The 27529-nt window shown below is 41.3% G+C and overlaps 2 protein-coding genes across 2 annotated transcripts; both read right to left on the reverse strand.

Moving 5' to 3' along the window:
• Positions 1 to 1534: 1534 nt before the first annotated feature.
• Positions 1535 to 16612, reverse strand: LOC120037304 (zinc finger protein 2 homolog). The gene is made up of 3 exons (XM_038983470.1): positions 16208 to 16612; positions 13375 to 13408; positions 1535 to 3220 (listed from the first exon to the last, which is right to left on the reverse strand). Exons 1-3 carry the CDS (start codon positions 16610 to 16612, stop codon positions 2052 to 2054), a joined length of 1608 nt encoding a protein of 535 aa, XP_038839398.1. The 3' UTR covers positions 1535 to 2051.
• Positions 16613 to 23360: 6748 nt separating this feature from the next.
• On the reverse strand, positions 23361 to 25794 carry LOC120037302 (zinc finger protein 658B-like). The gene has a single exon (XM_038983468.1). The coding sequence runs from the start codon at positions 25760 to 25762 to the stop codon at positions 23981 to 23983; it is 1782 nt and encodes a 593-aa protein (XP_038839396.1). The 5' UTR covers positions 25763 to 25794; the 3' UTR covers positions 23361 to 23980.
• Positions 25795 to 27529: the final 1735 nt, after the last annotated feature.

A 27529-nucleotide genomic window follows, 5' to 3' on the forward strand; every position in this document is an offset into this window, starting at 1 on the left:
TGTTGTTGTTGCCCATAAACCATGTATGTGAGATGTATACTTTTGTATACTTTTCTTTAAAAGTATATTTGTTTGAGACTACCAAGAATCACTCTGTGTGACCCTGATTTAGCCCCCTTTGCAGTAAAAGGTTAAGAGCTTCAATGTTACGGCTTTGTTGGTTACCAAGGTAACTGACTAGCTGTTGTTGAAGAAGCGTCCCGTCCACTAGATTATACGTCACACTGGCCACACCATTTACTACCGACTGAAGTTGGTAATGCACTGAACTAGGAAACTCAAACATTTCTGACTTGCTGATTAGTTGAACGCAAGTTTCCTAGTTCACGACTAGCACGTAAACATGGTAAAAATCTTTATTTATTTTCAGACAAAACTTTTATTTTTCATGTATTTTTATTTAAAAAACTATATGGATACGTACAAAAGAGAATAATGTGTTGATCAGAACAGATAGGAAATCAATCAAACAGATCATCAATCAATATGCAGCTGGATCTATACTGCTCCTACATGATTTAACAATACAATGTATATAATGAACAGACTAGGTCTATACTGCTCCTACATGATGTAACAATACAATGTATATAATGAACAGACTAGGTCTATACTGCTCCTACACGGTGTAACAATACATCATGTAGATGTATATAATGAACAGACTAGGTCTATACTGCTCCTACATGGTGTAACAATACATCATATAGATGTATATAATGAACAGACTAGGTCTATACTGCTCCTACATGGTGTAACAATACATCATGTAGATGTATATAATGAACAGACTAGGTCTATACTGCTCCTACATGGTATAACAATACATCATGTAGATGTATATAATGAACAGACTAGGTCTATACTGCTCCTACATGGTGTAACAATACATCATGTAGATGTATATAATGAACAGACTAGGTCTATACTGCTCCTACATGGTGTAACAATACATCATGTAGATGTATATAATGAACAGACTAGGTCTATACTGCTCCTACACGGTGTAACAATACATCATGTAGATGTATATAATGAACAGACTAGGTCTATACTGCTCCTACATGGTGTAACAATACATCATGTAGATGTATATAATGAACAGACTAGGTCTATACTGCTCCTACATGGTGTAACAATACATCATGTAGATGTATATAATGAACAGACTAGGTCTATACTGCTCCTACGTGTTTGCCACAGATTGCGTGCAAGGATTCGACATCCTCACAGCCAGCTACATCATTCCATCAGAGGACTGACTAAACAGCTCACCAATTGCTCTACCAGGTAGAATGGAAAGCTTGTCAAAAACCTGAAAGAAGCAGTTGGCAAGCGCCTGACTGTTTCTGAGCAGAAGCAGCCATAGCAGACGGGACACCAATGTAAAGTATGGGCTGTATATTGTGATTAAACAGTGAAATAAGACCTGTACATGTGAAGTTGTTTGTTATTTCTTTATTTTTAACTACTAAGTACATTCACAACTATTTTAAATACATCCAAATAATTCTAATATTTATTATACTGTCTTTCAAATTCTTAATATGATATGTAGTTGAAGAATGCCAATTCTTAATAAGATATGTAGTTGAAGAATGCCAATTCTTAATATGATATGTAGTTGAAGAATGCCAATACTTTCCAAATGGTATTTTCAAATACATTCCGATATTCAAATGGTTGTTTTTTCATATCTAGGTAATGTAAATACTGGTTTTGAAATGAATGAAGCCCTGCTCCTATGGCGTCTTCTACCGTGTGTGTCTCTCATTTTCTTTCAGGCCCCTTAACTGAAGAAAACCCTTTCTAAACTGGGAGCAAAGGTGAGGCTACTCTCATGTGTGTGTCCTCTCGTGTGTTTTTAGGTGCACTAACTGAACAAAACCCTTTCCACACTGGGAACAAAGGTGAGGCTTCTCTCCCGAGTGTGTCATTTTATGCGTTTTTAAGTTCCCTAAACTGGGTAAAACTTTTTCCGTATTTGAGAGCATTGGAAAGGCTCTTCTCTCGTGTGTGTCATCTCATGTGTTTTCAGGCTCACTACCCAGTTAAACCCCTTTCCACACTGAGAGCACTGGAATGGTTGTTCTCGTGTGTATTCTCTTATGCTCTTTCAGATGCCATGAGTGAATAAATCCCTTTCCACACTGAGAGCATTGGAAAGGCCTCTCTACTAAGTGTGTTCTCTCATGTGATTTCAGTTCCCCTGATGAGAAAAATTTCTTTTCACACTGGGAGCATTGATACGGCTTCTCTCCAGTGTGAAATTTCTTTTCACACTGGGAGCATTGATACGGCTTCTCTCCAGTGTGTGCTCTTTCATGCACTTTTAGATGCCCTGACTGTCCAAAACCCTTTCCACACTGAGAGCAGTGATGAGGCTTCTCCCCTGTATGTGTTCTTTCATGATAGTTCAGCTTCCCTCTCTGGGTAAAACTCTTTCCACACTGGGAGCATTGAAATGGCTTCTCCCCTGTGTGTAATCTTTCATGCTCTTTCAGATGCGATGACTGGATAAATCCCTTTCCACACTGAGAGCATTGGAAAGGCCTCTCTACTAAGTGTGTTTTCTCATGTGATTTCAGGTATCCTGATGATAAAAATATATTTTCACACTGGGAGCATTGATACGGCTTCTCTCCAGTGTGTGCTCTTTCATGCACTTTTAGATGCCTTGACTGTCCAAAACCCTTTCCACACTGAGAGCAGTGATGAGGCTTCTCCCCTGTATGTGTTCTTTCATGATAGTTCAGCTTCCCTCTCTGGGTAAAACTCTTACCACACTGGGAGCATTGGAATGGCTTCTCTCCTGTGTGTATTCTTTCATGCTCTTTCAGATGCGATGACTGGCTAAATCTCTTTCCACACTGAGAGCATTGGAAAGGCCTCTCTACTAAGTGTGTTCTCTCATGTGATTTCAGGTCCCCTGATGAGAAAAATTTCTTTTCACACTGGGAGCATTGATACGGTTTCTCTCCAGTGTGTGTTCTTTCATGCACTTTTAGAGAACCTGACTGTCCAAAACCCTTTCCACACTGAGAGCATTGGTAAGGCTTCTCTCCTGTGTGTATTCTTTCGTGTTGTTTCAGGTGCCCTAACCGGATAAATCTCTTTCCACACTGGGAACACTGGTGGGGTCTTGCTGGTTTGGATGTCACTGGGTCTGATTCCCCTGTAGGACTCTTCCTAGTGTCAGAGTGAGAGTCTGGCCTCTCTCCTGTCAAAGACAAAACATAGTATTTTGTTAAAACAGAGACCTGAATGAAACCTACACATGATAAAAAAATGTCTTCTTATGGAGGTTTAATCAAGTCTAGAACCCTCATTATAAAATGGGTAGTTTGGATCCTGAATGCTGATTGGTTGATACCCATTTGCAATAACCCACTGGTAATACCTGTTAACAGTTCCATTTGAATGATCCCAAAAGATCCACTGTCCCACAGCCCAGCACGAATCTCCACTGTCCCACAGCCCAGCCAGGCCATTTATAAACTAATCTCCACTGTCCCACAGCCCAGCCAGGCCATTTATAAACTAATCTCCACTGTCCCACAGCCCAGCCAGGCAATTTATAAACTAATCTCCACTGTCCCACAGCCATGCCAGGCCAGTACAGAGGGACATCATTAACCCATGGCTTCTAGCCTAACATTTGGTTTGGAACAGAGGGACATCATTAACCCATGGCTACTAGTCTAACATTTGGTTTGGAACAGAGGGACATTACTAACCCATGGCTTCTAGCCTAACATTTGGTTTGGAACAGAGGGACATCATTAACCCATGGTTACTAGTCTAACATTTGGTTTGGAACAGAGGGACATCATTAACCCATGGCTACTAGTCTAACATTTGGTTTGGAACAGAGGGACATCATTAACCCATGGCTACTAGTCTAACATTTGGTTTGGAACAGAGGGACATTACTAACCCATGGCTTCTAGCCTAACATTTGGTTTGGAACAGAGGGACATCATTAACCCATGGTTACTAGTCTAACATTTGGTTTGGAACAGAGGGACATTACTAACCCATGGCTTCTAGCCTAACATTTGGTTTGGAACAGAGGGACATCATTAACCCATGGTTACTAGTCTAACATTTGGTTTGGAACAGAGGGACATCATTAACCCATGGCTACTAGTCTAACATTTGGTTTGGAACAGAGGGACATCATTAACCCATGGTTACTAGTCTAACATTTGGTTTGGAACAGAGGGACATCACTAACCCATGGCTTCTAGCCTAACATTTGGTTTGGAACAGAGGGACATCATTAACCCATGGCTACTAGCCTAACATTTGGTTTGGAACAGAGGGACATCATTAACCCATGGCTTCTAGCCTAACATTTGGTTTGGAACAGAGGGACATCATTGACCCATGGTTACTAGTCTAACATTTGGTTTGGAACAGAGGGACATCATTAACCCATGGCTACTAGTCTAACATTTGGTTTGGAACAGAGGGACATCATTAACCCATGGCTACTAGCCTAACATTTGGTTTGGAACAGAGGGACATCATTAACCCATGGCTACTAGCCTAACATTTGGTTTGGAACAGAGGGACAACATTAACCCATGGCTACTAGTCTAACATTTGGTTTGGAACAGAGGGACATCACTAACCCATGGCTTCTAGCCTAACATTTGGTTTGGAACAGAGGGACATCATTAACCCATGGCTACTAGTCTAACATTTGGTTTGGAACAGAGGGACATCATTAACCCATGGCTACTAGCCTAACATTTGGTTTGGAACAGAGGGACATCATTAACCCATGGTTACTAGTCTAACATTTGGTTTGGAACAGAGGGACATCATTAACCCATGGCTACTAGCCTAACATTTGGTTTGGAACAGAGGGACATCATTAACCCATGGCTACTAGTCTAACATTTGGTTTGGAACAGAGGGACATCATTAACCCATGGCTACTAGCCTAACATTTGGTTTGGAACAGAGGGACATCATTAACCCATGGCTTCTAGCCTAACATTTGGTTTGGAACAGAGGGACATCATTAACCCATGGCTACTAGCCTAACATTTGGTTTGGAACAGAGGGACATCATTAACCCATGGCTACTAGCCTAACATTTGGTTTGGAACAGAGGGACATCACTAACCCATGGCTACTAGTCTAACATTTGGTTTGGAACAGAGGGACATCATTAACCCATGGTTACTAGTCTAACATTTGGTTTGGAACAGAGGGACATCACTAACCCATGGCTTCTAGCCTAACATTTGGTTTGGAACAGAGGGACATCATTAACCCATGGCTTCTAGCCTAACATTTGGTTTGGAACAGAGGGACATCATTAACCCATGGCTACTAGTCTAACATTTGGTTTGGAACAGAGGGACATCATTAACCCATGGCTACTAGCCTAACATTTGGTTTGGAACAGAGGGACATCATTAACCCATGGCTTCTAGCCTAACATTTGGTTTGGAACAGAGGGACATCATTAACCCATGGCTACTAGCCTAACATTTGGTTTGGAACAGAGGGACATCATTAACCCATGGCTACTAGCCTAACATTTGGTTTGGAACAGAGGGACATCACTAACCCATGGCTACTAGTCTAACATTTGGTTTGGAACAGAGGGACATCATTAACCCATGGTTACTAGTCTAACATTTGGTTTGGAACAGAGGGACATCATTAACCCATGGCTTCTAGCCTAACATTTGGTTTGGAACAGAGGGACATCATTAACCCATGGCTACTAGTCTAACATTTGGTTTGGAACAGAGGGACATCATTAACCCATGGCTACTAGTCTAACATTTGGTTTGGAACAGAGGGACATCACTAACCCATGGCTTCTAGCCTAACATTTGGTTTGGAACAGAGGGACATCATTAACCCATGGCTACTAGCCTAACATTTGGTTTGGAACAGAGGGACATCATTAACCCATGGCTACTAGTCTAACATTTGGTTTGGAACAGAGGGACATCATTAACCCATGGCTACTAGCCTAACATTTGGTTTGGAACAGAGGGACATCATTAACCCATGGTTACTAGTCTAACATTTGGTTTGGAACAGAGGGACATCATTAACCCATGGCTACTAGTCTAACATTTGGTTTGGAACAGAGGGACATCATTAACCCATGGCTACTAGCCTAACATTTGGTTTGGAACAGAGGGACATCATTAACCCATGGTTACTAGTCTAACATTTGGTTTGGAACAGAGGGACATCATTAACCCATGGCTACTAGTCTAACATTTGGTTTGGAACAGAGGGACATCATTAACCCATGGCTACTAGTCTAACATTTGGTTTGGAACAGAGGGACATCATTAACCCATGGCTACTAGCCTAACATTATTATCAACACACTATAAAGGACTGTTTCAACCCTGTGGATTATCATCAACACACTATAAAGGACTGTTTCAACCCTGTGGATTATTAAGGACTGTTTCAACCCTGTGGATTATTATCAACACACTATAAAGGACTGTTTCAACCCTGTGGATTATTAAGGACTGTTTCAACGCTGTGGATTATTATCAACACATTATAAAGGACTGTTTCAACCCTGTGGATTATTAAGGACTGTTTCAACCCTGTGGATTATTATCAACACATTATAAAGGACTGTTTCAACCCTGTGGATTATTAACAACACACTATAAAGGACTGTTTCAACCCTGTGGATTATTATCAACACACTATAAAGGACTGTTTCAACCCTGTGGATTATTAAGGACTGTTTCAACCCTGTGGATTATTAAGGACTGTTTCAACCCTGTGGATTATTATCAACACCACATAAAGGACTGTTTCAACCCTGTGGATTATTAACAACACACTATAAAATGACTGTTTCAACCCTGTGGATTATTAAGGACTGTTTCAACCCTGTGGATTATTATCAACACATTATAAAGGACTGTTTCAACCCTGTGGATTATTAACAACACACTATAAAGGACTGTTTCAACCCTGTGGATTATTATCAACACACTATAAAGGACTGTTTCAACCCTGTGGATTATTAAGGACTGTTTCAACCCTGTGGATTATTATCAACACACTATAAAGGACTGTTTCAACCCTGTGGATTATTAAGGACTGTTTCAACCCTGTGGATTATTATCAACACACTATAAAGGACTGTTTCAACCCTGTGGATTATTATCAACACACTATAAAGGACTGTTTCAACCCTGTGGATTATTAAGGACTGTTTTAACCCTGTGGATTATTAAGGACTGTTTCAACCCTGTGGATTATTAAGGACTGTTTCAACCCTGTGGATTATTAAGGACTGTTTTAACCCTGTGGATTATTATCAACACACTATAAAGGACTGTTTCAACCCTGTGGATTATTAAGGACTGTTTTAACCCTGTGGATTATTATCAACACACTATAACGGACTGTTTCAACCCTGTGGATTATTATCAACACACTATAAAGGACTGTTTCAACCCTGTGGATTATTAAGGACTGTTTTAACCCTGTGGATTATTAAGGACTGTTTTAACCCTGTGGATTATTATCAACACACTATAAAGGACTGTTTCAACCCTGTGGATTATTATCAACACACTATAAAGGACTGTTTCAACCCTGTGGATTATTAAGGACTGTTTCAACCCTGTGGATTATTAAGGACTGTTTTAACCCTGTGGATTATTATCAACACACTATAAAGGACTGTTTCAACCCTGTGGATTATTATCAACACACTATAAAAGGACTGTTTTAACCCTGTGGATTATTATCAACACACTATAAAGGACTGTTTTAACCCTGTGGATTATTATCAACACACTATAAAGGACTGTTTCAACCCTGTGGATTATTAAGGACTGTTTTAACCCTGTGGATTATTATCAACACACTATAAAGGACTGTTTCAACCCTGTGGATTATTATCAACACACTATAAAAGGACTGTTTCAACCCTGTGGATTATTATCAACACACTATAAAGGACTGTTTCAACCCTGTGGATTATTATCAACACACTATAAAAGGACTGTTTCAACCGTGTGGATTATTATCATCAACAACACACTATAAAGGACTGTTTCAACCCTGTGGATTATTATCAACACACTATAAAAGGACTCTTTCAACCCTGTGGATTATTATCAACAACACACTATTAACTTCTTGGGATAGGGGGCAGCATTGGGAAGTTTGGATGAAAAGTGTGCCCAGAGTAAACTGCCTGTTTCTCAGGCCCAGAAGCTAGATTATGCATATAATTAGTAGATTTGGATAGAAAACACTCTAAAGTTTCCAGAACTGTTAAAATAATATCTGTGAGTATAACATAACTCATATGGCAGGCAAAAACCTGAGAAAAATCCAACCAGGAAGTGGGAAATCTGAGGTTCGTAGTTTTTTTTAAGTGATTGCCTAACCAATATCCTGTGTCTATGGGGTCAGATTGCACTTCCTAAGGCTTCCACTAGATGTCATCAGTCTTTAGAAAGTTGTTTCAGGCTTCTATTGTGAAAGGGGAGAGAATAAGACCACTCAAAGCAGGTGGCTGAAGCCTTTAGCTCCGTTCCCTTTCCTTTCTAATGACAACGGAATTGTCCGGTTGGAATATTATTGAAGATTTATGATAAAAACATCCTAAAGATTGATTATATACATTGTTTGACATGTTTCTGCGAACTGTAATGGAACTTTTTTGACTTCTCGTCTGGACTTTGTGCTCGCGCTTTGTGCATTTGGATTACTGGACTACACGCGCAAACAAAAAGGAGGTATTTGGACATAAAGATGAACTTTATCGAACAAAACTAACATTTATTGTCTAACATGGAGACCTGGGAGTGCCATCAGATGAAGATAATCAAAGGTAAGTGATTAATTTTAACTATATTTCTGACTTTTGTGACACCTCTCCTTGGTTGGAAAATGGTTGTATGGTTTTCTGTGGCTAGGCGCTGTCCTAACATATTCGCATGGTGTGCTTTCGCCGTAAAGCCTTTTTGAAATCGGTCACAGCGGCTGGATTAACAAGAAGAGGTTTATCTTTAATCGTATGTATAAAACTTGTATCTTTCATCAATGTTTATGATGAGTATTTCTGTAATTTGATGTGGCTCTCTGCAATTTCACCGGATGTTTTGTTTTGAGACAATGCATTTCTGAACATAAAGCGCCAATTTCAAATGAGGTTTTTGGACATAAAGATTAACTTTATCGAACAAAACACACATTTATTGTCTAACATGGAGTCCTGGGAGTGCCATCCGGTGAAGATCATCAAAGGTTAGTGATTCATTTTAACGCTATTTCTGACTTTTTTGACACCTCTCCTTCTTTGGAAAATGGCTGTATGTTTTTCTATGGCTAGGCGCTGACCTAACATAATCGCATGGTGTGCTTTCGCCGTAAAGCGTTTTTGAAATCGGACACTGTGGCTGGATTTACAACAAGTGTATCTTTAAAATGGTGTAAAATACATGTATGTTTGAGGAATTGGGATTTCTGTTGTTTTGTTGTTTTGAAATTGGCGCCCTGCAGTTTCACTGGCTGTTGAAGAGGTGGGACGCTACCGTCTCACGTACCCTAGAGAGGTTAAACATAAAATAAGTAAATAAGTAATTTTAAGTGTTAGTCCAAAACTTGATTTTACGTTCGAAGACACAAAGCACATCAGTAACATCTCCCCGTTGTTGAAAGGGTTCGACACATGATGTTTAAATGGACCAATTTCTTATTTAGACGTTCACAGGTTTTCAACATTTTGACGATCGCTGATGTTATATTTTGTGAAAAGTAAAAAAATAAGGTGAAATATTTTGGGTAGATGTTCCTAAAACTGAGAGTAACTACAATAAACAAAAATATAAACGCAACATGTAAAGTGTTGGATGTTTCATGAGCTGAAAAAAAAGATGGCAGAATTTTTTACATCCCTGTTAGTCAACATTTATTCTTTGACAAGATAATCTATCCACCTCACAGGTGTGGCATATCAAGAAGCTGATTGAACAGCTTGAATATTACACAGGTGCACCTTGTGCTGGGGATAATAAAAGGCCACTAAAATGTGCAGTTTTGTCACACAACAATGCCACAGATGTCTCAGAGGGAGCGTACAATTGGCATGCTGACTGCAGGAATGTCCACCGGAGCTGTTGCCATGGAATTGAATGTACAACACCAGTCAAAAGTTTGGACTCACCTACTAAAGGGTTATTCATTATTTTTACTATTTTCTGCATTGTAGAATAGTGAAGACATCAAAACTATGAAATAACACATTAAATCATGTAGTAACCACAAGTGTTAAAACCTCTTTGGGCTAGGTTGCGGTATTTTGACATCCAGATGAAAAGCATTCCCAAAGTAAACCGCCTGCTACTCAGGCCCAGAAGCTAGGATATGCATATAATTGGTAGATTTGGATAGAAAACACTCTAAAGTTTCCAAAACCGTTAGATTAATGTCTGTGAGTATAACAGAACTGAAATGGCAGGCGAAACCCCGAGGACAAACCCCCCCCCCCCAAAAAAAACATTCAGCATAACACTGATTTCAATGGCTTGCACTTTTATTATAGGGTGAAATCCTCCCTGATTGCAGTTCCTTGGGCTTCCACTAGATGTCAACAGTCTTGAGAAAGAGTTTCAGGCTGTTTTTTCTTTAAATGAGGGAGAAGTTGTAGTTTTTCTAAGTGGCTCCCATATTGGCTGTAGTGTTTCCAAGCGCATGGCCGAGAGAGCGCGTTCTTTTTGTTTGTCTCCGCTAAAGACAATAACTATTCTCTGTCTAACATTTTATAGATTATTTACGTATTAGGGTACCTAAGGTTTAATTATAAACGTTGTTTGACTTGTTTGGATAAGTTTATTAGTAACATTTGGGGTTCATTCATTTGTATGCATTTTGATGGAGGAAAACTGGGTGGATTATTAACTGAAGGGTGCCAGCTAAACTGAGTTTTTATGGATATAAAGAAGGACGTTATCGAACAAAAGGACAATTTGTAACGTAACTATGACCTTTTGGAGTGTCAACAGAAGAAGATCTTCAAAGGTAAGGCATATATTATATCGCTATTTCTGACTATCGTGTCGCAACTGCCTGGTTGAAATCTGGGTTTCATGTTTTTGTGTGCGGGGCACTATCCTCAGATAATCGCATGGTTTGCTTTCGCCGTAAAGCCTTTTTGTAAGCTGACACCGGGGCTGGATTAACAAGAAGTTAAGCTTTATTTTGATGTATTACACTTGTATTTATATGACTGTTAAATATTTATATTTCTGTTGTTTGAATTCCATGTGTTTTTTAATAGTATTGATGTCTTCACTATTATTCTACAATAGAAAATAGTAAAAAAAAAGAAAAACCCTTGAATGAGTAGGTGTTCTAAAGCTTTTGACCTGTAGTGTAGAATAATATATCTGTAGATCAGATGTTAACTTCTTATGGCTGCAGGGGCAGTATTGAGTAGCTTGGATGAAAGGTGCCCATTTCAAACGGCCTGCTCCTTAGTCATAGTTCCTAATATTTGCATATTATTATTAGTATTGGATAGAAAACACTCCAAAGTTTCTAAAACTGTTTGAATTATTTCTGTGAGATTAACAGAACTCATATTGGCAGGCAAAATCCTGAGTTGAAATCAAAACAGGAAGTCAGAAATCTGATTTTGTCTGTATTCACCAGAGTCCTTTAAGAAATCCAATTGAGTTATGACTGGGGTTGCACTGCCTAGGGGTTCCACTAGATGTCAGCAATCAATAGAAATTCCAATGAAACTTCTATGATGTTGTGGGAGAGAATGAGAGCAGAATCAGTCAGGTGTCCATCAAGCAGCATGCGCTGATCATCCCACTTCCTCATGCAAGCCACTGACGTTCCATTGATCACGCAGACAAGAACGAATACTCCGGTTGGAACTTTATTGAAGCTATATGTTAAAAACATCCTAATGATTGATTCAGTACTTAGTTTGAAATGTTTCTTCGACCGGTAATATCACATTTTGAAGTTTTTGTCCGATATGAAGCTGACCAGAATTAGCGTTTGGACATGTGCGCTAACAATTGGACATAAATAACAGATTTTTTCGAACAAAACAAACATTTATTGTGGACCTGGGATTCCTGCTGTGCTTTCTGATCGAGACCAACAAAGGTAATGAAATATTTATAATGTATTTTATTGTTTATAGTGACGCTATCTTTGCAGCTGTGATATGCTACTTTGAGCGCCGTCCCAGATTATAGCGAGCAATTATTTTTCCTTCAAGTTTTTTTGAAATCTGACATAGCGGTTGCATTAAGGAGAGGTATATCTATAATTCAATGTGTATAACTTGTATTATCATCTATATTTATGATGAGTATTCATGTTGAAACGATGGGCTATGCAAAGTCACTTGATGTTTTTACATTTAGGGAATCTTGTAGACTCATTGTAAACTCAGATTTTTTTATTTAAATATGAATTTATTCAAACAAAACATGCATGTATTGTGTAACATGAAGTCCTATGAGTGTCATCTGACGAAAATAATTGAAGGTTAGTGAGTCATTTTATCTCTATTCTGGTTTTTGTGAAGCTATATTTATCTGGGAATAATTCCTGTGATTATTTTTTGGTTTTGTTGTGACCTAACATACTCGTTTGTGGTGCTTTCGCTGAAAAGCCTATTTGAAATCGGACACTTTGGTGGGATTACCTTTAAAATGTCATAAGACACATGTATGTTTGAGGAATTTTAATTATGAGATTTCTGGTTTTTGAATTTGGCGCCCTGCACTTGGACTGGCTGTTGTCATATTGGTCCCGATATCGGAACTGCAGCCATAAGAGGTGAAGCAATACATACAAATTTGTGTCTTGAGTTTTGTTTGCCTGTTCTACAGTCTGGTAAAGATAGGGGGTTGGCTGGGACAGGCAATGTAACATCCATAACGTTTTAAGGAAAGGTTTTTGTAAAACAAGCACCTTACATCGGATCATCTTGAAACTTTCTCTCCAAAGCTAACTTTCATCAAGGTTTTATATGGTCTATTGGTTTCTCTCTTTCATTGGCAGAATCCTTTTTCAGTGTTATGATATTCATAACATCCATATCCACCAGTCTATCTTCCTGTCAACTAACAGAACTCTGCTGGTTGTCCTGGTAACAGATACCAGTCCATCTTCCTGTCAACTAACAGAACTCTGCTGGTTGTCCTGGTAACAGATACCAGTCTATCTTCATGTCAACTAACAGAACTCTGCTGGTTGTCCTGGTAACAGATACCAGTCCATCTTCATGTCAACTAACAGAACTCTGCTGGTTGTCCTGGTAACAGATACCAGTGGGCAGATCTATTTTATTTGTTCAAACTAAACTACAACACTTACTTTGATGAGTCAAATCTGATCCTTTCTTCTCTTCTCCTCCTCTCACAGTTCCACTCAGCCCCGTTGTTTTCCTGCAGTCCACCAGCAGCACAGACAACCTCTTCATACCCAGCAGTAAGGTGCTACCGGGAAAGGCACGACACGGGGACTCCAGGAGGGAGGAAGGGCTAGCGTTGTCCTGGTAACCATAAAGAGGGGACACAGATACATATCATTATGGATGCTGATGTAACTGTTGTCATAAAGTGCTTTACAGAAACCCAGCCCCTTATAGAGCAATCTGTATGCTAGACCAGACCAAGCTGTACCATCTGGTGTTCTGATCTGGAGAGACTCTTCTCTGACTCGTCAGCATCAGGATGTTGTTGAGGCTCCCCAGAGGATCCACAATAGTCATGTCTCTCTCCTGTGTGAACAATCATAGGGTCTTACAAGAGGCATTAATATCTCTAAACAGGGCCTAAACATTAACGAGAAGATTAACGAGAAGTGTATCTTTAAAATGGTGGATAATACTTGTATGTTTGAGGAATTTTAATAATGAGATTTCTGTTGTTAGAATTTGGCGCCCTGCAATTTCACTGGCTGTTGGCGAGGTGGGACGCTAGCGTCCAGAACGATCCCAGAGAGGTTTAAGGACTGTTTCAACCCTGTGGATTATTATCAACACACTATAAAGGACTGTTTCAACTAGAGGTCGACCGATTATGATTTTTCAACGCCGATACCGATACCGATTATTGGAGGACCAAAAAAGCCGATACCGATTAATCAGACGATTTTTTAAAATGTATTTGTAATAATGACAATTACAACAATACTGAATTAACACTTATTTTAACTTAATATAATACATCAATAAAATCAATTTAGCCTCAAATAAATAATGAAACATGTTCAATTTGGTTTAAATAATGCAAAAACAAAGTGTTGGAGAAGTAAATAAATGGCAATATGTGCCATTTAAAAAAGCTAACGTGTGAGTTCCTTGCTCAGAACATGAAAGCATATGAAAGCTGGTGGTTCCTTTTAACATGAGTCTTCAATATTCCAAGGTAAGATGTTTTAGGTTGTAGTTAATATAGTATTTATAGGGCTATTTCTCTCTATACCATTTGTATTTCATATACCTTTGACTATTGGATGTTCTTATAGGCACTATAGTATTGCCAGTGTAACAGTATAGCTTCCGTCCCTCTCCTCGCCCCTACCTGGGCTCGAACCAGGGACACATCGACAACAGCCACACTCGAAGCAGCGTTACCCATCGCTCCACAAAAGCCGCGGCCCTTGCAAGGGGAACAACTACTCCAAGTCTCAGAGCGAGTGACGTTTGAAACGCTATTAGCGCACACCCAGCTAACTAGCTAGCCATTTCACATCGGTTACACCAGCCATTAGGCTGATAGGCTTGAAGTCATAAACAGAGCTGCTTTACAGGGTGCCGATTTTTTATTATTTATTTTATACCTTTATTTAACTAGGCAAGTCAGTTAAGAACACATTCTTATTTTCAATGACGGCCTAGGAACGGTGGGTTAACTGCCTTGTTCATTGGCAGAAGGACAGATTTTCACCTTGTCAGCTCGGGGGATCCAATCTTGCAACATTACAGTTAACTAGTCCAACGCAATAACGACCTGCCTCTCTCTCGTTGCACTCCACAAGGAGACTACCTGTTACGCGAATGCAGTAAGCCAAGGTAAGTTGCTAGCTAGCATTAAACTTATCTTATAAAAACAATCAATCATAATCACTAGTTAACTACACATGGTTGATGATATTACTAGATATTATCTAGCGTGTCCTGCGTTGCATGTAATCTGACTGAGCATACACGTATCTAAGTATCTGACTGAGCGGTGGTAGGCAGAAGCAGGCGCGTAAACATTCATTCAAACAGCACTTTCGTGCGTTTTGCCAGCAGCTCTTCGTTGTGCGTCAAGCATTGCGCTGTTTATGACTTCAAGCCTATCAACTCCCGAGATGAGGCTGGTGTAACCGAAATGAAATGGCTACGGAAGCTATACTGTTACACTGGCAAAACTAAAGTGCCTATAAGAACATCCAATAGTCAAAGGTTAATGAAATACAAATCGTATAGAGGGAAATAGTCCTATAATTCCTATAATAACTACAACCTAAAACATCTTACCTTGGAATATTGAAGACTCATGTTAATAGAGATTATATCATAGAAATCATAGAGATGTCAATCGGATCGGCCTGTCTTACCTTATAGGCCTAACTCGAATACTACGGACCTAATAAACGCCATAGAGATGTCAATCGGATCGGCCTGTCTTACCTTATAGGCCTAACTCAAATACTACGGACCTAATAAACGCCATAGAGATGTCAATCGGATCGGCCTGTCTTACCTTATAGGCCTAACTCAAATACTACGGACCTAATAAACGCCATAGAGATGTCAATCGGATCGGTCTGTCTTACCTTATAGGCCTAACTCAAATACTACGGACCTAATAAACGCCATAGAGATGTCAATCGGATCGGCCTGTCTTACCTTATAGGCCTAACTCAAATACTACGGACCTAAGGCCTTTTCTCCAATCTGGGCGTTTCCTTCTCTCCCTATAGCGATGCAGTTTTTCAATGTTAACGTTTTGTTGATGGCCCTCAGTCTTTGTAGCTTTAACAATTCCTACAATACAGAATAAATTATTCAAGTGTAGAACTTCAGTACAATGCCCCTTAAAAAACACGTTTTTTTAACAACTGCAGAGTTTGTGCCGCTGTTTTTAAGACAGTACTCACTGGTGTTAATCAGATCTCCAGTCTCCTCCTCTTCACCCTCCTCCCCCTCTTTCACCGTGACAGTCATATCTTCCTTTTCTTCCTCCTCTTTCACTCTAAAAACATCCTCTTCCTCCTTCACTAACACAGCTTCTTCCTCCCCTTTCCCTGTGACAGTCATCTCCCCCTCCTCTTCCTCCTTCACTAACACAGCTTCTTCCTCCCCTTTCCCTGTGACAGTCATCTCCCCCTCTTCCTCCTTCACTAACACAGCTTCTTCCTCCCCTTTCACTGTGACAGTCATCTCCCCCTCCTCCTTCACTAACACAGCTTCTTCCTCCCCTTTCACTGTGACAGTCATCTCCCCCTCCTCTTCCTCCTTCACTAACACAGCTTCTTCCTCCCCTTTCCCTGTGACAGTCATCTCCCCCTCCTCCTTCACTAACACAGCTTCATCCTCCCCTTTCACTGTGACAGTCATCTCCCCCTCCTCTTCCTCCCCCACTAACACAGCTTCTTCCTCCCCTTTCCCTGTGACAGTTATCTCCCCCTCCTCCTCTTTCACTCTAAAAACGTCCTCTTCTTCCTCCCCTTTCCCTGTGACAGTTATCTCCCCATCCTCTTCCTCCTTCACTAACACAGCTTCTTCCTCCCCTTTCCCTGTGACAGTCATCTCCGGATCCTCGCCTTTCACGGTGATATCATCCTCCTCTTCCTCTTTCACGATAATGTTCAGCCCCAGAGCTTCTTTTTCCGACCAGCAGACCTCTTCTTTAATAGGGGTCGAGTAGCTTATTGAGCTCATGGTGGTGGATGTTAGTTGGCTAGCTAGTTAATTAGCATTAGCGACTAGCGTCGTGCTAGGCTATCTTAACAAGTTAGCTGACTAACAACATATATATGACATTTAATAACTAGTAAGCAGACAGACTGTGCGCTTAAAACCCTGCGGTTAATATACACAAAATTGTGAAAAAAGCTCCGACGTTTTGGTTTGTATGTTTGCTAGCAAGCTAACTGTTCACGAGTCCGTCTTGCTGTTGAAAAAGCTTCCCGCTCCGTCCACTAGATTATACGTCACGCAAGAAAAATTACTTGAAAGACTCACATCGCCATCTGCTGACTGGAGTGGGTAACGCAATTTTGGAAAATATTCACTACACCGTGTTTATTCTGCCAAACAATATAATGTCATAACAAAAGAACCAGATATTTGTTTCCTTACTTCTTACCGCTTTTGAGAGGCCTTTTGCCTCTTACCAGGCCGTCATTATAAACAACAATTTGTTCTTATTTGACCTGCCTTGTACATACATTTTTTTTAAAATTAAAGTAACAGCTAATACTCTCTCCTCTACGCAGATTCTGTCCGTACAACCAGGGTTATAAAGTGCATAGCAATATTTTTGCCGCAACACAATTCTCAAAACTGATCGAAACAAGACAGGCTGGAAGAAAAAAAAATTGCCTGGATAATAATGGTTGAAATGATTAGGCTTCTTCTAGCTATCCTAGTTTAGCCTGGTCGGGATAATCCTACATCCTCTTTGCTCAAGCCGAAACATAGCATTAGTAATTCTCTTCTAATTTCCCATCTATTATGTTCAGTTGGTCCTCGATTCCGTTGACAGCGGCAATATGGAACACTGCGGTTTGTTCGTGTCTGCTTCCTGGTCACATGACCACCATGCATGGAGAGAGAGCGAGCGCAGATCAATATATTTCCTGCTGGATGAAGCCTCAGGCATCTTCTTAAATAAAAAATATATATATGTTTTTACTCTATAACCCAATGCAATTACTTCCTGTCCTTGGCCTTAGGGTTCCACAAAAACAGGAAGTTACTTTTCACAGTATACAGGTGAGTTAAGTGGAAGCCGCTCCTACTCCTCAGAATAATCAGTTATAAACAGTTATAACTTCTACTGACACGCCACTGCTCAGACTGGTAGTTTGTGTATCAACAGAGGCCTCGGACTTGATCAGGTGTTCCTCTGTCTGGAAATACTGCAGTGACTACTTCCTGTGATCAGGTGTTCCTCTATCTGGAGCTACTGCAGTGACTACTTCCTGTGATCAGGTGTTCCTCTGTCTGGAGCTACTGCAGTGACTACTTCCTGTGATCAGGTGTTCCTCTGTCTGGAGCTACTGCAGTGACTACTTCCTGTGATCAGGTGTTCCTCTGTCTGGAGCTACTGCAGTGACTACTTCCTGTGATCAGGTGTTCATCTGTCTGAAGCTACTGCAGTGACTACTTCCTGTGATCAGGTGTTCATCTGTCTGGAGCTACTGAAGTGACTACTTCCTGTGATCAGGTGTTCATCTGTCTGGAGCTACTGAAGTGACTACTTCCTGTGATCAGGTGTTCATCTGTCTGGAGCTACTGAAGTGACTACTTCCTGTGATCAGGTGTTCATCTGTCTGGAGCTACTGCAGTGACTACTTCCTGTGGACACAGCTACTGTATAAAGGGCTGCTTGGAGGTTTCCTAGCGATCACCAGAGTTTCTGTCTGCTGTGTTAGATGGATGGACATGAAGGCCATGATACAGTCTCAACAGAATTGACTGAGAAACAGGTAAGGCTGAGAACTCCATTGACAGCTGTCACATTTATATTTCAACATATTTTTCTACATGTCTTTACCGTCATATTGTCAATATATCAAATGAACGTTTTTTTAATGTTTAAGGTAACTGGAAGAGTTATAAAAATTAGCCAATGGCCAGAAATGTCAAACTACACAAACAATCTAAGATGCCAGAAAAGAGAACAATCAAATATGATCACTTGTCTTAAAGGGATAGTTTTATGGTTTTATCTTTTCATCCAAACCAAGTTTTACTAAGCTGGTTATTTAGCAACATCTCTAATCTCCTGGCTCAAAGCTTTACTTACTAAGCTGGTTGCTTAGCAACATCTCTAATCTCCTGGCTCTAAACTTTATTTACTAATCTGGTTGTTTCGCAACATCTCTAATCTCCTGGCTCAAAGCTTTATTTACTAAACTGGTTGTTTCGCAACATCTCTAATCTCCTGGCTCAAAGCTTTATTTACTAAGCTGGTTGCTTAGCAACATCTCTAATCTCCTGGCTCAAAGCTTTATTTACTAAGCTGGTTGCTTAGCAACATCTCTAATCTCCTGGCTCAAAGCTTTATTTACTAAGCTGGTTATTTAGCAACATCTCTAATCTCCTGGCTCAAAGCTTTATTTACTAAGCTGGTTGCTTAGCAACATCTCTAATCTCCTGGCTCAAAGCTTTATTTACTAAGCTGGTTGCTTAGCAACATCTCTAATCTCCTGGCTCAAAGCTTTATTTACTAAGCTGGTTATTTAGCAACATCTCTAATCTCCTGGCTCAAAGCTTTATTTACTAAACTGGCTGCTTAGCAACATCTCTAATCTCCTGGCTCTTTGTTGCAATATAGTGGAGATGGATGGAACCAGTTAGAGATGCATTTACAATGAGGAAGGAGCGAGAAGGGCAGACCTCTTGTCCCGTACTTTCATAAAACATTCAATTAACCTTCTTCACACCCACATGGTTAAATCAAAGCTTTATTGTGATTGGTTAGGCTGTCTCATACACGTGGTTATTTCAAAGCTTTATTGTGATTGGTTAGGCTGTCTCATACACGTGGTTATATCAAAGCTTTATTGTGATTGGTTAGGCTCTCACACACACATGGTTATATCAAAGCTGTATTGTGATTGGTTAGGCTGTCTCACACACGTGGTTATATCAAAGCTGTATTGTGATTGGTTAGGCTGTCTCACACACGTGGTTATATCAAAGCTGTATTGTGATTGGTTAGGCTGTCTCACACACGTGGTTATATCAAAGCTGTATTGTGATTGGTTAGGCTGTCTCACACACGTGGTTATATCAAAGCTGTATTGTGATTGGTTAGGCTGTCTCATTGTTACCAGAATTATGTTCTCACTGTTCATAAACCACTTCAATTAAACTACTCAAGTCTGTAACCCAGAATTTGTAAGATTCTGGTTGAATGAAACAGACGGAGGCCCAGCTATGATAGTCAAAACGTTTATTCACGAGAGCGCTAGTCCGTTGTACAAAACCTTTCATTTTATACTGGCTCCTTACGCACTTACATTCACACACAAACAGTAGGTATCCTACGCACACACTGTATCACTACCCAGCCGACAAAGATTAGGGAGACCATGGGAAGCACTCCCTGTCCTCCATCAAGATTTGGGAGGATGTGAGAAGTACTCCCTGCCCTCCCTCAAGATCAAGATTAGGGAGGATGTGAGAAGTACTCCCTGCCCTCCCTCAAGATCAAGATTAGGGAGGACGTGAGAAGTACTCCCTGCCCTCTCCCAAATCTCTCAGAGGCCCCTAGCAAGGTCGGCACCGAATTTTGCTCAGACAGTCTGTGTTTAAGATACTGTAAAGATATATTGTACAGATATATTGTTTTACCCTAATTCTGACTAAAACTACACACATCATTAATTATGCTTTTACTGACTAAAACTACACACATCATTAATTATGCTTTTACTGACTAAAACTACACATCATTAATTATGCTTTTACTGACTAAAACTACACACATCATTAATAATAATTTTATGATTCTAATCAATTTCATACAATTATATGGTTTCAGGGTGGAATATTCTAATCATTACTTTAAACATATAAATTCCAATAACACTCATACACAGGGCTATATCAAAGGCTGTCTCATTGACAGGTAAAATATGAACTGCAGTTTACAGACAAGAGAAGGAAAGAAGAAGAGAACATCTATTCTGATGGCAGCCAAGTTGGATGGTGGACAAGGTTGATCATGGTGAGTTGGATGGTAGACAGGGTTGATCATGGTGAGTTGGATGGTAGACAGGGTTGATCATGGTGATGGTGAGTTAGATGGTAGACAGGGTTGATCATGGTGAGTTGGATGGTAGACAGGGTTGATCATGGTGAGTTGGATGGTAGACAGGGTTGAACATGGTGAGTTGGATGGTAGACAGGGTTGATCATGGTGAGTTGGATGGTAGACAGGGTTGATCATGGTGAGTTGGATGGTAGACAGGGTTGATCATGGTGAGTTGGATGGTGGACAGGGTTGATCATGGTGAGTTGGATGGTGGACAGGGTTGATCATGGTGAGTTGGATGGTAGACAGGCTTGATCATGGTGAGTTGGATGGTAGACAGGCTTGATCATGGTGAGTTGGATGGTAGACAGGCTTGATCATGGTGAGTTGGATGGTAGACAGGGTTGATCATGGTGAGTTGGATGGTAGACAGGGTTGATCATGGTGAGTTGGATGGTAGACAGCGTTGACCATGGTGAGTTGGATGGTAGACAGGCTTGATCATGGTGAGTTGGATGGTAGACAGGCTTGATCATGGTGAGTTGAATGGTAGACAGGCTTGATCATGGTGAGTTAGATGGTAGACAGGGTTGATCATGGTGATGGTGAGTTAGATGGTAGACAGGGTTGATCATGGTGAGTTGGATGGTGGACAGGGTTGATCATGGTGAGTTGGATGGTAGACAGGGTTGATCATGGTGAGTTGGATGGTAGACAGGGTTGATCATGGTGAGTTGGATGGTAAACAGGGTTGATCATGGTGAGTTGGATGGTAGACAGGGTTGATCATGGTGAGTTGGATGGTAGACAGGGTTGATCATGTTGAGTTGGATGGTAGACAGGGTTGATCATGGTGAGTTGGATGGTAGACAGGGTTGATCATGGTGATGGTGAGTTGGATGGTAGACAGGGTTGATCATGGTGAGTTGGATGGTAGACAGGGTTGATCATGGTGATGGTGAGTTGGATGGTAGACAGGGTTGATCATGGTGAGTTGGATGGTAGACAGGGTTGATCATGGTGAGTTGGATGGTAGACAGGGTTGATCATGGTGAGTTGGATGGTAGACAGGCTTGATCATGGTGAGTTGGATGGTAGACAGGCTTGATCATGGTGAGTTGGATGGTAGACAGGCTTGATCATGGTGAGTTGGATGGTAGACAGGGTTGATCATGGTGAGTTGGATGGTAGACAGGGTTGATCATGGTGAGTTGGATGGTAGACAGGGTTGATCATGGTGAGTTGGATGGTAGACAGCGTTGACCATGGTGAGTTGGATGGTAGACAGGCTTGATCATGGTGAGTTGGATGGTAGACAGGCTTGATCATGGTGAGTTGAATGGTAGACAGGCTTGATCATGGTGAGTTGGATGGTAGACAGGCTTGATCATGGTGAGTTGGATGGTAGACAGGGTTGATCATGGTGATGGTGAGTTGGATGGTAGACAGGGTTGATCATGGTGATGGTGAGTTGGATGGTAGACAGGTTGATCATGGTGAGTTGGATGGTGGACAGGCTTGATCATGGTGATGGTGAGTTGGATGGTAGACAGGGTTGATCATGGTGATGGTGAGTTGGATGGTAGACAGGTTGATCATGGTGAGTTGGATGGTGGACAGGCTTGATCATGGTGATGGTGAGTTAGATGGTAGACAGGGTTGATCATGGTGATGGTGAGTTGGATGGTAGACAGGGTTGATCATGGTGATGGTGAGTTGGATGGGAGACAGGCTTGATCATGGTGAGTTGGATGGGAGACAGGCTTGATCATGGTGAGTTGGATGGTAGACAGGCTTGATCATGGTGAGTTGGATGGTAGACAGGGTTGATCATGGTGAGTTGGATGGTAGACAGGGTTGATCATGGTGAGTTGGATGGTAGACAGGGTTGATCATGGTGAGTTGGATGGTAGACAGGGTTGATCATGGTGAGTTGGATGGTAGACAGGGTTGATCATGGTGAGTTGGATGGTAGACAGGGTTGATCATGGTGAGTTGGATGGTAGACAGGGTTGATCATGGTGAGTTGGATGGTAGACAGGGTTGATCATGGTGAGTTGGATGGTAGACAGGGTTGATCATGGTGAGTTGGATGGTAGACAGGGTTGATCATGGTGAGTTGGATGGTAGACAGGGTTGATCATGGTGATGGTGAGTTGGATGGTAGACAGGCTTGATCATGGTGAGTTGGATGGTAGACAGGGTTGATCATGGTGAGTTGGATGGGAGACAGGGTTGATCATGGTGATGGTGAGTTGGATGGTAGACAGGCTTGATCATGGTGAGTTGGATGGTAGACAGGGTTGATCATGGTGAGTTGGATGGTAGACAGGGTTGACCATGGTGAGTTGGATGGTAGACAGGCTTGACCATGGTGAGTTGGATGGTAGACAGGCTTGATCATGGTGAGTTGGATGGTAGACAGGGTTGATCATGGTGATGGTGAGTTAGATGGTAGACAGGGTTGATCATGGTGATGGTGAGTTGGATGGGAGACAGGCTTGATCATGGTGAGTTGGATGGTAGACAGGGTTGATCATGGTGAGTTGGATGGTAGACAGGGTTGATCATGGTGAGTTGGATGGTAGACAGGGTTGATCATGGTGAGTTGGATGGTAGACAGGGTTGATCATGGTGAGTTGGATGGTAGACAGGGTTGAACATTTTAAAACGGACCCCTGCCTTATCCCTAAGGACAGACTTGCCTGAAACTTGCAGAGAGAGGGGGAGGAGCTACCTCCCTGCTTTCTCTGAGCTGACCAATCCACTGTTAACTTGTCATGGATCATTTTAATGACCGGTATACGCCCACACCATTCTGTTTTTGGGGTACGCCCACACCATTCAAACACAGACTATTTCACTCATATTGTAATGAATAGAAACATGGAATTAAAATGGACAGTTAAAGTTCCCTTGTTCCACCAATCATGGCCACATTAAGAAAGCTCACCCTGCACGGCTTCTCTCCGATAGTCTACCATTAACTGGAAAGGTTACCCACCAGTGTGGTGTTTTCTCTTGTGGGCAGACAGGGTTCCTGACTGACTGAACCTCTTCCCACACTGATCACAGTCAAAAGGCTTCTCTCCAGTGTGTGTTCTCTTGTGTCCAGCCAGGCTTCCTGACTGAGCGAACCTCTTCCCACACTGATCACAGCCAAAAGGCTTCTCTCCAGTGTGTGTTCGGAGGTGCACTTTTAAATCCCCTGAAGAAGTACAACGCAGCCCACAGTCTGAGCAGTGGTAAGGCTTTTCGCCAGTGTGTATTCGCTGGTGTAAAATCAACTGCCCAGACTGATTGAATCTTTTCCCACAGTCAGAGCAGTGGAATGGTTTCTCTCCTGTGTGTGTTCTCCGGTGTATTTTTAGTCCACCTGAAGAGGCTAAGCTCATTCCGCAGTCAGAGCAGTGGTAAGGTTTCTCTCCCGTGTGTGTTCTCTGGTGTGATTTTAACCTGCCTGACTCAGTAAAGCTTTTCCCACAGTCGGCACAATGGTAAGGCTTCTCTCCTGTGTGTGTTCTCTGGTGTACTTTTAAATGGTCTGACTTGCCAAAGCTTCTCCCACAGTCAGTACAATGGTAAGGCCTCTCTCCCGTGTGGGTTCGAAGGTGTGAAGCCAGACTTCCTGATGTAACACAACTTTTGCCACATACATCACAGTTATAAGGCTTCTCTCCTGTGTGTACTCTCTGATGTACCTTCAGGTGACTTGAATTTATAAAGCCTATTCCACAGTCTGAGCAGCGGTATGGTTTCTCTCCAGAGTGTATTCTCATGTGTACAGTCAAGTGTGCTGACTGAGCGAATCTCTTCCCACACTGATCACAGCTAAAAGGCTTCTCGCCTGTGTGTGTTCGCTGGTGCACGATCAGTCCGTCTGATCTAGCAAAACTCTTACTACAGCTGAAACAGTAGTAAGGTTTCTCACCTGTGTGTGTTCGCTGGTGCAGCTCTAAATCCCTTGATGTTGAAAAGTTACTTCCACAATCTGAACAGTGATGAAGCTTCTGGCCCAGGTGTCTGCGCTGGTGTGTTCTCAGGTTGCTTGCCTGAGTAAAACTCTTCCCGCAGTCCGAACAGTGGTAAGGCTTCTCTCCAGTGTGTGTTCTACGGTGTTGTATCAGGGAGTTCAAGCTAGTAAATCTCGTCCCACATTGATCACAGCTGTAAGGTTTCTCTCCTGTGTGTATGCGCTGGTGCCGTATCAGATTTCTTGAATCAGCAAAACTCTTCCCACAGTCAGAGCAGTGGTAAGGCTTCTCTCCGGTGTGTGTTCTCTGGTGCACCTTATTACCCTGTGACGATGAAAAGCTCTTCTCACAGACAAAGCAGTGGTAAGGCTTCTCTTGTGTGTGTGTCTGCTGATGAATTTTCAGGTTGCCTAATTGAACAAAACTCTTCCCACAGTCTGTGCAGTGAAATGGTTTTGCTCCTGTGTGTATTTGTTGGTGAATTGTCAGGGATCCCGACTTAGTAAATCTCCTCCCACATTGATCACAGCTAAAAGGTTTCTCTCCTGTGTGGGTCAGCTGGTGTTTTGTTAGGTTTCCTAGTTGCAAATTACTTATCCTGCAGTCTGAAGAGCTATAAGTTCTCTCCCCAGTATGAATTCTCTGGTGTGTTTCAAGTTTTGCTGAAGAGGTGAAACTCTTTCCACAGTCAGAGCAGCGGTGAGGTTTCTTCCCTGCAATTCTCTGCTGGTGTTTGAGGTGTTCTGATCTGGAGACACTGTTCTCTGCCTGGTCAGCATCATGTTGGTTAGCCTCCCCAGACATGCCTCTTCTACTGAGAGAGCGGCGGTTACGGCCGTGCCCTGTGAAACAACGACAGACAGTTAAGGGTTCCTTCTTCATATCGAAGACAGACCAAGGCCCAGCTTTTCAAACTCTTGTGATCAGATTTTAGAATTTCGGATCGGTTAAAAATCGCCAATGTAACCAATGGGGTAGGAGTGCTTCTAATTGCTTCTACGTTTTAAGAAGGTTAGTGATCGTATTGAATGGTAATTAAGAACATCAAGGGAGTGTCCCAAAATAAATGTATGTATAAGAATATAAACCCACTCAGCTCCGGTGTTTTCCTGCAGTCCACCAGCAACACAGACAACCTCTTCATACCCAGCAGTAAGGCGCTACCGGGAGAGGCACGACACGGGGATTCCGGGAGGGTGAAGGGGGAGGAGGGTTGGAGGGAGAGGGAGGAGTGGGGTGGGATAGGCATTTCCTGTAAATCCCAAAAAAGAGGGTATTGAAGTTGTCATGTTACACTGAAGGGTAAAACACAATGATCTGATCTTAGATCTGATCTCATGTTACACTGAAGGGTAAAACACGATGATGATCTGATCTTAGATCTGATTGATCTTCGCTCAGTCTAGATTATATTGGTTGCGGCGCCAAAGTATTTATACAATAACACATTTATTGCATATATTCTTTCCTAATATAAGTGCTTTTATAATAATACTTGATTAGTACAAACACTTATTACAGATACATGGCTTTTTAATTTAACTAAAAAGGTACACATTTTCTGCTGACGTTCTGTTTTTACATGTCCAGTGATTAACTCCATGTTGACCCAGCTCTGTACACTCCCATGGATTCTGCTTTTACATGTCCAATGGTTAACTCTGTTGATCCAGCTCTGTTCATTCACCAGAGCTCAGCCTTTATTCTGCGTATACAGGTCTATTAAAACTTCTTATGGCTGCAATCCCGTTAACGGGATCGATATGACAACAGCCAGTGAAAGTGCAGGGTGCCAAATTTAAACAGATTCAAACATACATGTGTCTTATACCATTTTAAAAAGGTAATCTTGTTGTTAATCCCACCAAAGTGTCCGATTTCAAATAGGCCTTTCAGCGAAATCACCACAAACGATTATGTTAGGTCACCGCAAATCACAGACAAACACAGTCATTTTTCCAGCCAAAGACAGGAGTCACAAAAAGCAGAAATAGAGATAAAATTAATCACTAACCTTTGATGATCATCAGATGACACTCATAGGACTTCATGTTACACAATACATATGTTTTGTTCGATTAAGTTCATATTTATATCCAAAAACCTCCGTTTACATTGGCGCCATGTTCAGAAATGCCTCCAAAATATCCGGAGAAATTGCAGAGAGCCACGTCAAATAACATAAATACTCAAACTTTGATGAAAGATACATGTTTTACATAGAATTAAAGATACACTTGTTCTTAATGCAACCTCTGTCAGATTTCAAAAAGCTTTACGGCAAAACACAATATTCAATAATCTGAAAACAGGGTTCAACCACAAAAGCAAGCCATACAGTTACCCGCCATATTGTGCAGTCAACAAAACTCATAAAAAGCATTATAAATCTTCACTTACCTTTGCTGATCTTCGTCGGAATGCACTCCCAGGACCTCCACAAGAAATGTTCGTTTTGTTCTGTAATGTCCATCATTTATGTCCAAATAGCTATTTTTGTTAGCGTGTTTGGTAAACAAATCCAACGTCAGGAAGCGCGTTCACTAAAAGCTGACAATGTCCAAAAGTTCC

This window comes from Salvelinus namaycush, unplaced genomic scaffold (genome assembly GCF_016432855.1).
Source record: "Salvelinus namaycush isolate Seneca unplaced genomic scaffold, SaNama_1.0 Scaffold169, whole genome shotgun sequence".
Lineage (NCBI taxonomy): Eukaryota > Metazoa > Chordata > Actinopteri > Salmoniformes > Salmonidae > Salvelinus > Salvelinus namaycush.

What these genes read in the sequence shown, in the direction of transcription:
- LOC120037304 (XM_038983470.1), bottom strand. Translation starts at nt 16,612, where the DNA reads ATGACTGTCACAGTGAAAGGGGAGGATGAAGCTGTGTTAGTGAAGGAG. An exon ending in AGGAAGATATGACTGTCACG is followed by an intron (nt 13,409 to 16,207) that starts GTGAAAGAGGGG and finishes GTGAGAGGAGGA; the next exon opens with GAAGAGAAGAAAGGATCAGA. An exon ending in ATCAGATTTGACTCATCAAA is followed by an intron (nt 3,221 to 13,374) that starts GTAAGTGTTGTA and finishes TGTCTTTGACAG; the next exon opens with GAGAGAGGCCAGACTCTCAC.
- LOC120037302 (XM_038983468.1), bottom strand. Translation starts at nt 25,762, where the DNA reads ATGTCTGGGGAGGCTAACCAACATGATGCTGACCAGGCAGAGAACAGT.